General features: G+C 32.6%; 1 protein-coding gene across 2 annotated transcripts; it reads left to right on the top strand.

The window, feature by feature from the left end:
* Nucleotides 1-8,288: 8,288 nt before the first annotated feature.
* On the top strand, nt 8,289-10,920 carry LOC108725030 (uncharacterized protein DDB_G0290685-like). 2 transcript variants are annotated; one of them, XM_018451789.1, is made up of 3 exons: nt 8,289-8,455; nt 8,920-9,955; nt 10,364-10,920. In XM_018451789.1, exons 1-3 carry the CDS (start codon nt 8,321-8,323, stop codon nt 10,909-10,911), a joined length of 1,719 nt encoding a protein of 572 aa, XP_018307291.1. In that variant the 5' UTR covers nt 8,289-8,320; the 3' UTR covers nt 10,912-10,920. The 2 variants fall into 2 exon arrangements, with proteins under 2 accessions (XP_018307291.1, XP_018307290.1); XM_018451788.1 differs by having other exon boundaries at nt 8,920-10,920.
* The last annotated feature ends 3,078 nt before the right edge of the window (nt 10,921-13,998 follow it).

Below are 13,998 nucleotides of genomic sequence, written 5' to 3'. Positions count from 1 at the left end.
CTTGTGTCAAAGAAATGATTTTCCACAGAGTTGGCATAGATAGAATTTATATACCTACATTTACGATTGCATGTGCAAAAAAATGGCAGAATAAAGATCCAATCAAGGGTGGTACAACTGTAGTTTTGCAGTTCGCTTCGTTATGTCAGTGGAAAATCGTTCCTATTCGATAAAATTGCATTGTTATTGATTACATTTTCGATGTTTTTGTCTGGCATTTGAAAAAATATCTCGATGTATTATTTTTACCGTCCACAGATTAAACCGCAGTAACAGTTGAATGCGTTATTTACGGAAATATTTTTTATTTCAAAGATTAATTTTGATTTCACAAAATATTAGAATTTAAATAAAACTTTACCTTTCTATTTCTATTGTCTTATTGTTTAGAGTAGATTATACATTACCTCAATTCGTAGATTTATAATATATTAATAACGAAATGTAAATTATTATAATATTTCTTGGCGGAATTGAGTAATACAAATGGAACACATTTCTATGGTGAGAATAAGAAAGAAGGAGAAAGAGAGAGAGAAAACTCTTCATATATATTGTTATTTTTCAACGGTTAATCGAACTTTCTCGATGAAACTATTGTACTGCTGCGTAGATATTAAGTTTAACAGTTTTCAAATAACGTCGATGCGTACGTCTACGTAAAGATCCATAGAAAGAAAAGTATTGCATAGCACGAACTTCTGGTTCAAATGTAAAGAACATAAAAGCTACCCTCTCTTCGACGAAATAGAGATTGGCACTCGTGATTGATACACGCATGCTTGATTTTTACTTATTCTTTGAAGAGCTCTGCCTGGGTCACCTCTTCGTCGTGAATGAATCATATCCGAGACTGTCGGAAAATTGTCCAAGTTCTCTTCGAAATTTTCGGACCGAAATACAGAATACGTCGAGCGTGAGATTTCATTGCGTGAGAAAGCGTCGCGGAACAGTACGACGTAGGCGACGTGCCGAGAGTCGTCGTCGAGAAGACCTCGAACATTTTCTATTCCGGTTCCCAGGGAGTGACCGCTCGCCGTATATAATTCATGAAAATACTTGACCCGGGTATTGCGGCAACGGATCACCGCGGACGAGAAAATTGTTTTGTCTCTACAGGAAGAACACGGCTAACGTTCGTCGGATGGAGAGCTTCAACCCTATATCCGCGCACGTGGGGATCGAGTTCGCGGATACGTCCGATCCATTATCCGACGGTACCCCGCATCCGTAGAGCCCCCGACGATCGATCTTACTATCGCGTTATCTGGGTAGGCTAACAAGGAGCTCCTATCGGAATTATAACCCGAGATGAAATGGTGCGAGTCATGCGAAATAATGAAATAAAGCCGATGGGTTGTTTAATTTGAATGGTTTCGTTTACACCATTCAGATATTTGCGACGAATTATTTGAGCGGCTATCAACTAAATTTAGGAACAATTCTCAGGATCGTAAAGATTTCTTTTAGCTAGAATTATTTTTAGATAATACATCAACAAATGTAAAATTATTATCATATGAGAATATTAATATGTTTGTAATTTGCATACTGTCTGCGAGAATTTCTGTAATAATATCGCTTCAGAGCAAACCGGCATTTGATACTATGCATAAAATATTATAAATTACTATATATATTAATAACTGCTTTATAAAATTAAGAACCACAATATGGTACAGTTATTGATATATTTAAATATGTATATATATACTATATATTAATTGTAATAAATTTTTGTATGTGATAAATATAATATTATAAATATATACAATATAGAGTTGATACCATTATAGTAGACATATAAATATGTAAAAACAAAATTAATAATATAACATTTTATAAAAATATGAGATTCAAAGATATTTTTGAAATTTAAATTTTTACAAAAGTTATGCAATATCAATTTACATAAATTTATAGAATTACATTCATACTTGTTTCCTTACACAAACACAAATATGCAGTCTAAACTGGCTGAACTATTATCGAAGAGCAAGTTTAAGCAAGCGATCACGTGCGGTCACGTGGACCAGATAGTGGTTCACGAATCATTGAACATGGAGCCATTGAGCAAGCTACGAGAAACTGATGTATAATCTACGATATTACTCCAACTCAGATGTGTCGATTGCCAGTGGCCATCATCCTTAAAGGAACTAAATGTGCCCGTGACGATTGAATTTCTTAACGTAAAAATTTCAAAAATAGAAGAACATGTAATTCAATTTACGCTCAAAATATTATAAAAAGAAAATCTATAATTACATATTCTTTTCATTCTCATTATTATCTCTATGTAAAATTATATCTTTAAAATTTGTGAATTAACTTGATAAGAATTAGCTACAAAAACGTATTTAATAAAATAATTTATTAGCGATATACCTATATTAATTTTGCTTGCGTATTGTTTTTTATTTGCAACTGACTCATCTTTCACACTGTTTACTTCTTGTCATACTAGGTACATATTGCTTAATAAAGCCGCTCCCTCTCAAAAGAGACAAACTAAAAAATGTGGTTTTGAGTTATTATCATGAGTTAAATAAACATTATCCTTTCAATTATCAAAAAAGTGAATTAACTCATCTTCATAAAAAAATCATCAAAATCGTTACAAAAAGTGATCTTTTTATGGATTGTGAAACAAAAATAACATTTGATCACATGTTAAGAGTATATTCTTTTTGTCAATATTATTTAATTAGTCAATACTTTTCTGTCAAGTTGAAATAGTTCTTTCTTTTTTCTGGGAAATTTAATTTTTTTAGTTGTGTCGCTTTTGAAGTAAAAGAATAAAATCAATTCTTACAGACTCGAATTCTTAAAATAAAAATAAAAATAAAACAATCTGTAAAAGGCCATACGAGTCATGGGCTGATGAAGGTGCCAACGATTAATTTCAATCTTAATTAATCATTAATGTGTAGAATCCTCTTTATTGAACGTTTCAACTCCCTTTGGAGTTCTCCTCAACAATACATATGTAATTAATATGTTGAGTATTCCGTCAACATGAGTCATTCACAGCCCGTGACTCGTATGGCCTTTTACGGATTGTTTTATTTTTATTTTTATTAAAAGAATAAAGTTACTATATATATTATATATTTTTCTTAATTGTTTCCTTTAAAAATTCTATACATCGATATTAATTCGGCGAGGTTCATGGCAGAGTTGGGAGCATAAGTCTAAATGTATAATTGTAAAATATAATTTCGTGATGATATCATTCTCAAGAGTTTATCTCATCTGATAATGAAGCTGTAATAAGGAAAGAAGTTCAAGAACAAGGTTTTCAAAATATTACTATTTCGTATTTTTTACTACTTATCTTATTGTTGTATATTTTATTATTATTTTTTTATAACTCATTATTATATAATTTCTATATTAACAATAAATATATTTTGTAAATGTATTTATGTTATTGTATAATTTATTCATTATTTAGTAAATATAATTTAATATAATAGAATATTTATTATTTAGTAAATATATATGTTTTTATTTATTAATTCATATAACTGCAAACGATGCAGTCTCTTGCGGCGAACTTTTACAGGATCGGAGCGTATTTCATATCGCACTGGTCAAAATGACAGTTTTTGAACAATGTTACATTTTTATATAGGACAAAGCATGATATATTTACAATGACCATTCTATTTTCATGGAAATCAGGTCGCGCAATCCTTCATCATAAGTCGGAAAGTTTTAATTACGGTACGGATAATGATGACAAACGATGCGTAATACGTATGCGATATCGATGTCACCGCAAGGAGAGAATATGTTCACAGTCAGCCATTTGCGTGTCTGCTCAGGACAAGACGCATTGATGGTTGATTGATACCCCACCTAGTTTAATATTTATCGAATTGATGCTCTGATTGACATCGGGCTTTTGAAAATTTATAGTGTGAAGCGGATAAAATTCTCTATTTTTACGCAAAACGCGTGAACAATAATGGACGTGAAATAATAATGTCAGAGTATGATGAAATTAGTTCCATTGACGATGAATCAAAAATACTTTTGACAATTCATTTTGCAGAAAATTTTGTCGAATTTAATAGAAAAATTAGAATGTTTATAAAATTATAAGAGTAACTTATAAAATAATGCTAGTAAGACAGAATCATTTTAAAATAGAAATGAGATAGAGAAAATCTATGTACAAGAAAGTATCTAAATATACAACCCATTGGAAAGCATTTATAATTTCACGATGATATCATTCTCAAGAGCTTAACTTGTCTGATAATCATTAATGAAGCTGTTACAAGTAAAGGGTAGTTCAAGAACAAGGTTTTAAAGTATAATGAAAATATTCAATTTAATTTATGCATAACTCATACGTCTAACAAGATATTTTTCATTATGTTAAACTTTTTACAGATCTCTAAAGAATAAAATAAAAAAATAATGAATTAAGTTGATAATGAATTAACTTGAGAAACTACATAGTCGGGATTTAAGTTCGACGGGAATCGTAGAAACAAGGGCATACACGCGCGTGTAAATGGGAGAGAGAAAGAGGGAATGGCAGGTTTCTTTTCACGATGTTCGTGATAGCTTGTACTCGCGGGCAGTGATTAGGAGCGATGCGTGAAACGTTCGTAACGTTAATGAAAGAAGAGATCGCCAGTACGTGACGTGCCATTTCCACTCGCGGTCAGATCAAGCGGAGAATTTTATCCTCTGTAGCGATTGTTCTCGCCCGATCCGACGTGACGGCGTTTATTGGATCGATACACGGTCTCTCTTCTTCTCGGCGTTAATAAAAAGCATCGGCTGATATTACCCGCTGGATGGCGGACTGCGCGGGCTGCTGGCACCTCTTGATAGTATAAAAAATGGTATCCGTGGCCAGCAACGCGGCTACGTGACGTGAGTAATTACCAGCAGCCGCGTGAACATATACGTAGAGGATGCGATGATGCAATGCATTTATATATTGGTACGAAAAACGTTTCAAAGGCGATCGTTAAGCATCTTTTCTCCCTTATCTAACACACAACAGCATCGCATGAAATTCTATTCTTAAGTTTATAAATAAGAGATTCGATATATATTCTTATTATTTTAATTGGCGTGTGATTGCTATCTGAAAGAAGCTTTTGAAAATTAAATTGGTAGTTTAAGTTTATTAATTAAAGTTCTTCAAAAAAAATTAATATTATATACACTTAATTGTAGTTTCATTTACCTAAGCATTCATATAACACGTAATTTGGAACGTGATTGCGTAAAATAAATCTTGTATAAAACGTACTGAATACGTTTGTTATAAGAAAATATTTACAATTCAATTTAATTACAATTTACATACGACAAACATTTCGAGTGAAATACAGAGGGCATATCTCTGATTCACTCTGGTTACTTTTAGATTGCTAACCGAACAAAATAATGAGGATATAACGACCGTGATCTCAACGAGATAAGATTTCTTATCAGTTCAATATTGAACTAACACGTTTTTTTTCGAAATTTTATGTAGCATATAGTTCGTTAGAGAAAACTTTTTTTTATAAATGCCGAAATAAATGCATAAGCGTGTTTTGTGTATGTATGTTGATCAATAATATGTATCAAATTACACAGTGATTATAGACGTACAATTGTAAAATCATTATTCGATGAAATATTCATCTGACAATTTCTCTGATAATTTTTAATAAAAATTTTGAATGTACCTGCATATACGCTCAATATAAATATCAGTTAAAAATTCATTTTTTATAGTATTTAAATTAAATCCCTCATAAAAAAATACGTATCTTTTTATAAAACCATGAATTATAACGATTCACAAATTAATAGGATTAAACATTTTATATTTCTTTACGGATGAAGTGAATTCATTCGTACTTTTTTCATGAAAATTAATGTATAATAGACTTCACCCTGAATAGCATATGAATCTATTATTTCAATTTTATTACGTATTGTATTATTAACGAATATGTTCCCAATAGATTGCATATTGTTCTATTAATAATATCCTATTATGTATTTTATAAATCTTTTACCTTGCAAGATATATAATATCAATTATTAATCATCAAAGATTTAAATACAATATACCTTGCAACAAATCAATACTTTTGATAGAGAAAAGAAATTATATGTAAGTATTAAAGAGAACGAGATTAATGATCTTTTGTTAAATTCAAGCACTTCCCGGCAATGTTTAATGTCGCGAATATGAATTTCAAATTCATTATTAGGACTGAATTTTAAAAAAGATTTTATACTTTCTCAGCAGCTCTCAGAAATTGTCAGTAGTAGACCGGAAACGCTTTTCGACGTCTACCAGCTATTAAACGATCGTCATTGTCTACATAGGAAAATATTTGTAAGTTATATCTTTCGATGATAGGATAAGCTATTTGTTAATTTCGTATGATTCGTTCGTTTCAGCCAAGTCTACCACCGGTTCTGCATGTGTAAAAGCTGTAGAGCTACTACCGTAGCTACTCACTTAGCTAATTCTTACGGTCTCACGTACCATAAGCTGACGCGGCTGAAAATGATGAGTCTGAGATTCGAGATTACACACGTACCGAGGAACACGTTTCGAGTTATGGCGTTGAATATGAAACGTTCCTTCGCGTTGAATTTATGAAAAGAAATTAATTTGCGCGATATGGTCGACAGAGTTGCGAAGATCAGAAAAAAATCGCGACGACATTATTGATGCGAACAAAAGAAATAAAGTAAAAATAATTAATTGTTGAAGCGAAGATATTTACAAGATGATGCTCATAAAGATTTTTGATGATTAATTATGTAACTACCTGAAAAATACTAAATTAAAAATCTCGAAATGTACATTTTATGCATGTATGTAAGTATTATATATACACATATGTATATATAGCTATATGTTTATATTCATTTGCAGAAAAATACATAAAATAGATAAGATAGAGCAAACAAATTATAGTGAATAATTTTATCCTAGTATTTATTTTATTTATAATGTCGCAGGTAAGACAATAAAAACTTTGAAATATTCCATAATTCCGCAGAAATCATAAGCGATGTATGATTTCTCTTAAACGTTGTTTTTCAGTAGTGATATTTGATTTGGATTAGACACGCATTTACGTGAGAAAACTGATATTATTAATGACACGTGTAAAGTTTATCAATGATATTTACGTTATCAGACCCCCAATCAGTAGCTTTAATATAACAATGAGCTGGAAATATTTGGAAGTAAGTTTCCAGGAAGATAATTATATCACATGAAACAAAGATGATATTTTTATTAGAGATGACATATTATAGTATTCTATTTTTCATGATATTATATTATAAAATTGATATTTAATAAAAATTAGGGATATCCGGTACTACATTTCTAAAAAATATATCATTGATAATAAAACTTTTCAGGGTATTCACATAATGACGCGCGTAATTTCAATATAAAATTTCGGCCGCATACATTGCCGGAAACCAAATACTAGCCGGATATCCGGTGCATCCCTAATTTTTATTAAATATCAATTTTATGTCACAATATTATGAAAAATAGAATATGTAATATATTCATCTGTGTAATAAAACTGCGTATAAAACTGCGTATATAATGTCATATATATATATATATATGTATATAATATAAATACATAATAATTATACAATAAATATATAATACATAATATATAAAACAAATAAAAAAGCATCCTTTATCAATGCATACATATTATTATACAGCAGTAATTTTTTTTTCATCCTAATAAAATATTTAGAGAACCACACATATTAAAAGATTTTGAAAATATAAATCTGTTTTGTTATTATTTTTCTTATAAATTATATTATATTTAGTCATTCATGAAATCATTTTGTGTATACTATAACTTATTTAATATGATAAATATTAATCGTAATATTAAATATAAAAATTAGTAATATTTCTTTAAATATATATATAAAGTATATTATGTGATAATAAAAATAAATTAAAAATTGTAAAATCTCTCAAAGTATAATTACATTTAAGTAATTAGTGTGCACATTTCCTCCTCTCTCAGTATCCAAAAGAATGAAAACACGTCATGCCGAGAAATTTCTACAACCTGCAGAAAAGATGAAACGGAAGATGAAACAGAAGATGAAACAAATAACCTTACGTAAGCTATTGTCATTGAAATAGAAATCTGAGAGTTAATACGGTGCGATTCTTTGTGGAGCCAAGCATGAGAAATGATAACGCGAAGATATAAATACGTTCGGCAAGTACCAGTTGAACAGTATGATTTTAGTCAACGGACGGCTTCACAATTAGCTTTCTAAGATGAGGATTTTATTTTCTGTGCTTTTGTGTCTTACTTTGGCTGTCTGCAGCAAAATAGGAACTTATCGGAATGACTTTGTCATAGGTGAACGTCAAAAAGACGATTACCTCATTACTAACAGAACTATTATTAAGGTAAATGACTATTTCGGTCGTAATTATTTCATGTACATATATATTTAATAAAAAACAGAACAATTCATCTTTTATAATCCAGATTTTAATTATCGAATTTCACAGAAAGCTTTTTAATATTTTAATTTACATGTACAAATGTTATATCAAATTTTGTAGATATTAAAAATAATAAAAATATTGCATTAAGTCTTATCTGATATGTCTTAAATTTCCTATTTGAATTTAATTGACCTTTATATCATATCAATTAATTACATCAATTTACTTAAAACGTAAGTGTAAGACAAAACATAAATTACACAATGCACTATTATAATTATTTTATCGATTATTCATAAATTTTAGTGGTAATACAGTTTTAGATACTTAGATTTTAAATGACCAAAATATATCTCACATAGTCTCATAATTTTATGATTAATATCTTATTTATAAACTAATATCCTATTTATAAATTGCAGCCTTCCCTTTTCAAGCCTATGATAATCACAATATGTGTAAGAGCTCCAGACAATACAATACTTACCCATATTAAAATGACAAATATAGGAAATCAACAAACTCGATTTATACCGAAAAGACTTAGTAAGACAAATATAGCTATAATAGTTGTTGGAAGACATAGGGAAGGAATGAATATACACGTGGAAGGTTATGCAAAAAGTACTTTAACAACACCTGCTCCAAGTACAACTATCAAGATACCTAATAATGAAGATAAGAGCGCATCTAGTAGTGAAGAAAGTAAGAACACATCTGAAACTTCTGAAAATAGTGAAGAAAACAATGGAAATAACAACGCACCTGATGCCGGGGATGAAAACAATAGCGGATCCAATGCCGAGGATAAAAACAACAGCGCATCCGAAGCAGGGGATAGAAGTAACAACTCAGCCGAAGGTGGCAATGGAGGAAACAGCGCACCCAATGCCGGAGATGGAAATAATAATTCAGCTAAGGATAGCAACGGAAGAAACAGCGCACCTAATGCCGGAGACGGAAACAACTCGGCCAAGAATGGCAACGGAGGAAACAACGCACCTGATGCAGGAGATAAAAATAATAACTCAGCTGAAAGTAGCAATGAAGGAAACAGCGCACCCGATGCTGGGGATGAAAATAACAACTCAGCCAAGGATGGCAACGGAGGAAACAACGCACCTGATGCAGGAGATAAAAATAACAACTCAGCTGAAAATGGCAATGAAGAAAACAGTGCACCCGATGCCAGGAATGGAGGAAACAGTGCATCTGATGCCGGGGATGGAAATAACGACTCAGCCAATGATGACAATGGAGGAAATAGTGCACCCAATACCGGGAATGGAAGAAACAACGCACCTGATGCTGATGATAAAAATAACAACTCAGCCAGAAATGGAAATGGAGGAAACAGCGCACCTGATATCAAAGATGGGAACAACAACGCACCCAATATTGGGAATGAAAACAACAGCGAACTCGATGCAGAGGATAGAAATAACAACTCAACCGAAGGTGACAATGGAAGAAATAGTGCATCCGATGCCAAGAATACAGGAAACAACGCACCTGATGATGAGAATGAAAATAACAACTCAGCCAAAGATGGAAACGGAGGAAACAGCGCACCCGATACCAAAGATGGGAACAACAACGCACCCAATACTGGGAATGAAAACAACAGCGAACTCGATGCAGAGGATAGAAATAACAATTCAACCGAAGGTGACAATGGAAGAAATAGTGCATCCGATGCCAGGAATACAGGAAACAACGCACCTGATGATGAGGATAAAAATAACAACTCAGCCAAAGATGGGAACGGAGAAAACAGCGCACCTGATACCAAAGATGGGAACAGCGCAGGAAATAGAAATAACAATTCAACCGAAGGTGACAATGGAAGAAATAGTGCATCCGATGCTAGGAATACAGGAAACAACGCACCTGATGATGAGGATGAAAATAACAATTCAGCCAAAGATGGAAACGGAGGAAACAGCGCACCTGATACCAAAGATGGGAACAGCGCAGGAGATAGAAATAACAATTCAACCGAAGGTGACAACGGAGAAAACAATGATGCTGGGGATGAGCTGGATGAGAATACCAATTCAGCCAAAAATGGCGACGCAGGAAACAGCACACCCGATGCCGAGGATGGAAATAATAACCCAATAGATGAGGCTAAAAGAAACACCGCACCTGATGCTAGGGATGAAAATGACAACTCAGCCAAAAGTGGCGATGGAGAAAACAGCGCAGCCAATATCAGCAATGGAAACAGCATACTTGAAAATGGCGATGAAAGCAATAGCGCACCCGAAAGTAGTGATGGAAACCACACCGTATCCAATAGTGACGATGGAAACAACGCACCCGTTGATGGAAACGAAAACAACACGCTTAATAACGATGGAGACAACGGCACAGTTAATAATAACGATGGAAACATGGAACAGCGCATCTGATAATAACAACGGTAACAATAACAACGACGATAATAATTCTGGTAGTAGCAATATAGATGAGACATATGGCTTTCGTTAGTGATTACGTTATATTCGAAATGTCAAAATTAAGATACTTATGGATTAAAATTATTGGAGATTGAAATTTTTTTGATTTAAGATCGTGAATATGTGATAAAGTTGCACCATGATCGTAAATACAGTCGCAAATTTGGCTTCTACATTAAAAATGTAGAACTCTAGATAATTACATTAATTAATAATTTTAACTGAAAAAATTCTAGTGATAAGAATACTTACAACTCAGTCGAAGATGATAATGCAACAGCCCACCCGATATTGGAGATAAAAATAACAACTTATTAGTAGAAGGTGAGGCTGAAGAAAATGCCATCCAGTTTATAGCATTCTGCTACAAACATCTAATTTAAAGACTATGCAACAGTTATAATATGTATTTATATATACATATATAAAATATAAAGACAAAATTGTATTATATATTGGAACAATATATTATTTGATTAATATGTGTTATGCATTGATTGTAAGTAATTATATAAATAGAATATATAAATATCAATTACTTTATACATTAATCTTTGTATGCTTTTATATCATACAAGCATTAATATATAATATAAAAATTTTTCATATATTTTGCCTTTTGAAAGATGTGGGTAATTTTGTGCATTTTAAGAGGACGATAACAAAACTCTGATGGAATCGTCTTACCGATTAAATGTAATTTACATATACATATACGATATAAAATAAAAACATACGATTTACGTCTTTTTTATTTAGTATAAATATTTGATTATCGTAAGTAAATGTTAAATTAGTACTAATCAAATAAATAATTATTAAAATATAGTATAATATATTTTTTCTCAGTGTACTTGACTGTTGACGTATAATTTTTTCTTCTTTTAATATAAACTATCATAATTTCTCTTCAATATTTCAAAAGATATTTTGATTAGACATGTTTTTTTTTCCTATAAACATGCATCATTAACTCTGTACTTCTTTCCATCATTATAAGTTTCCGGAAGCGTTAAGGACGTCGCGACACTGCCGAACACAACTAACGAAATGAGATTATCATCGCGGCTTATGTATTTCAAGAATCATCGGCTCCGTGACATGAAATATAATTTAGCGGGCTTGAGAATTCTAAGCACAGATCTTTCGTGGGTAACGCATTTCCACGTGATGCTCCCTCAGCGATGGTTTAGGGGTGCATCGCACGTAAGCCACCGCTGTTACTTGATTCGCTTCATCTTCCACGGCCGGCTTAGAGAGGGATAGAGACTTTATCTTACCACCCCTTCTCTTTTTTTCTTATCCTACCTTCGTAGCTCGAGCTCGTGGAACTCCGCTCGTGAAAATTGTACTCCAATTTAGTAAGATCCGATTTGTATGGATGGTTGCGTCCGCGATATCAGACCGAGGTATCAAGTGCAGAGCGGCACGGAATTTTGATAACGTCGATTGCAATAAATAATATACATATCCATCGTGTCTGTGCATGTTTGACGCGTATTCAAAAGATTAATACATCATCATTTGCCTCGTATGACTCTACTCTTTAAGCATGTGGATAAATATATATATATCTTATAAGTATCATCCAAGCATATTCCGTGCAGCAGAGATCTTTCGATTCTTCGCCTATCATGAAACTCCAAATCATTGTATCTATATATAATATAATGCATGAAATAAACTTCGATGAATTTCACGCAAGCATGATTTAAGATGTAATAACTTATGTATTCGAAATTTAATAATATTAAATAAATCGCTTCTTGCAGGTATAATCAAATACGGATTTCGATGACAACATCAAAAATTATATTTTGTGTAAGAAAAAAACAATTTTAAAAACTAATATTTTAAATTCCTTTTAACAGCATCATTAATACACTGTTAAAATTAACGTTTTATTTTTAATCAGCAAGCAGCCGTGCGCAGAAATTTCAGTCGTTTAATCACGTATCATGACGTAACGAGTGAGAGAGGATATTTGAGATGGCTTGGAGAGTTTACCGACCGCACAAGCTTCCAGACCACGCACATTACTCCAAATACGCACCTGATAATCGTCTCAAACTCCAGCTGCATCGAAGCAGATGTGTGCGCACACACGCACGTGCGCGTGCACGCGTGACATCTCAACGTTAACGCATATATGCATCGCGGCATTAGTACGTACTCGAAGATAAGGACTCGAATCTCCGCTTAATACTACACTAATTAGCAGCAGTATCGGAATAGGATTATGCGATTAATTTAAGCTCAGAGATTTTTGATGTGCATCAAATAGTATCGATTTCCATCAATGTGATTAGGTGACGCTTCTTCGATAAACTACATCTTTTTTATCTTTAGAGAGAAAAAGAGAGACAGAGTGTATGTGTATGTAAAGTGAGAAATGATCATAAACGAAACTCGCGAGACTATCGATCTTTAGATTCAGAAGGATAAACAATTTCCGCTGGGTGATATTAAGTTTGACTTCCTACAGTAGAATACAATAAATTTCGTAGCTATAAGTTTGATATAATAACGTAATTATAGTGGCAGCATCAATATCTCATTATACATATATCTTTCTCGTTAGTCTATTCATGTAATGCGTTCACCGTACGCATTGCAAGCGACTTTTCATCACATTAGTATTCCTCCAGCATGATACTTCCACCGATCTCGTGCGATATAGGCATTATTTCCACAAACGATATACTTGAAACGTACTGTATGTCAAACAGAAGGCGTTGCGAGGCTTGATTCATCTTTTTCGCGCCCGGCGCAGCGCGGTCTGTAATTCTTCTATACGGCGGAAGCGCACTTATCTGATCTGATGATATCCAAGCCTGGACGAGAGTATCTGTAGATACGTTGTACGAGGAAACGAGAACTATTCCAGTATCATCCTTTCCACATCTTTACTTTATCCTGAAGTAATGATGTCGTATCTCGACATTTCATCAGAACGAACAAGAGGACGAATTAATTGAATGGATGCCATTGACTTGACTTTTTCCTTATGATGTGTATGCACGGCACAGACTTCTTCAA

This window comes from Mycetomoellerius zeteki, unplaced genomic scaffold (genome assembly GCF_001594055.1).
Source record: "Mycetomoellerius zeteki isolate Tzet28-1 unplaced genomic scaffold, Tzet1.0 scaffold321, whole genome shotgun sequence".
In the NCBI taxonomy this organism is placed as follows: domain Eukaryota; kingdom Metazoa; phylum Arthropoda; class Insecta; order Hymenoptera; family Formicidae; genus Mycetomoellerius; species Mycetomoellerius zeteki.
Note: the sequence above shows the minus strand (reverse complement) of the source record. Positions and strands in the feature narration are given on the sequence as shown.

Excerpts from the sequence above, each read along its gene's own strand:
- LOC108725030 (XM_018451788.1), top strand. The coding sequence starts at position 8,321 with ATGAGGATTTTATTTTCTGTGCTTTTGTGTCTTACTTTGGCTGTCTGC. Across the intron at positions 8,456-8,919 it reads CTAACAGAACTATTATTAAG|CCTTCCCTTTTCAAGCCTAT; the intron begins GTAAATGACTAT and ends TATAAATTGCAG.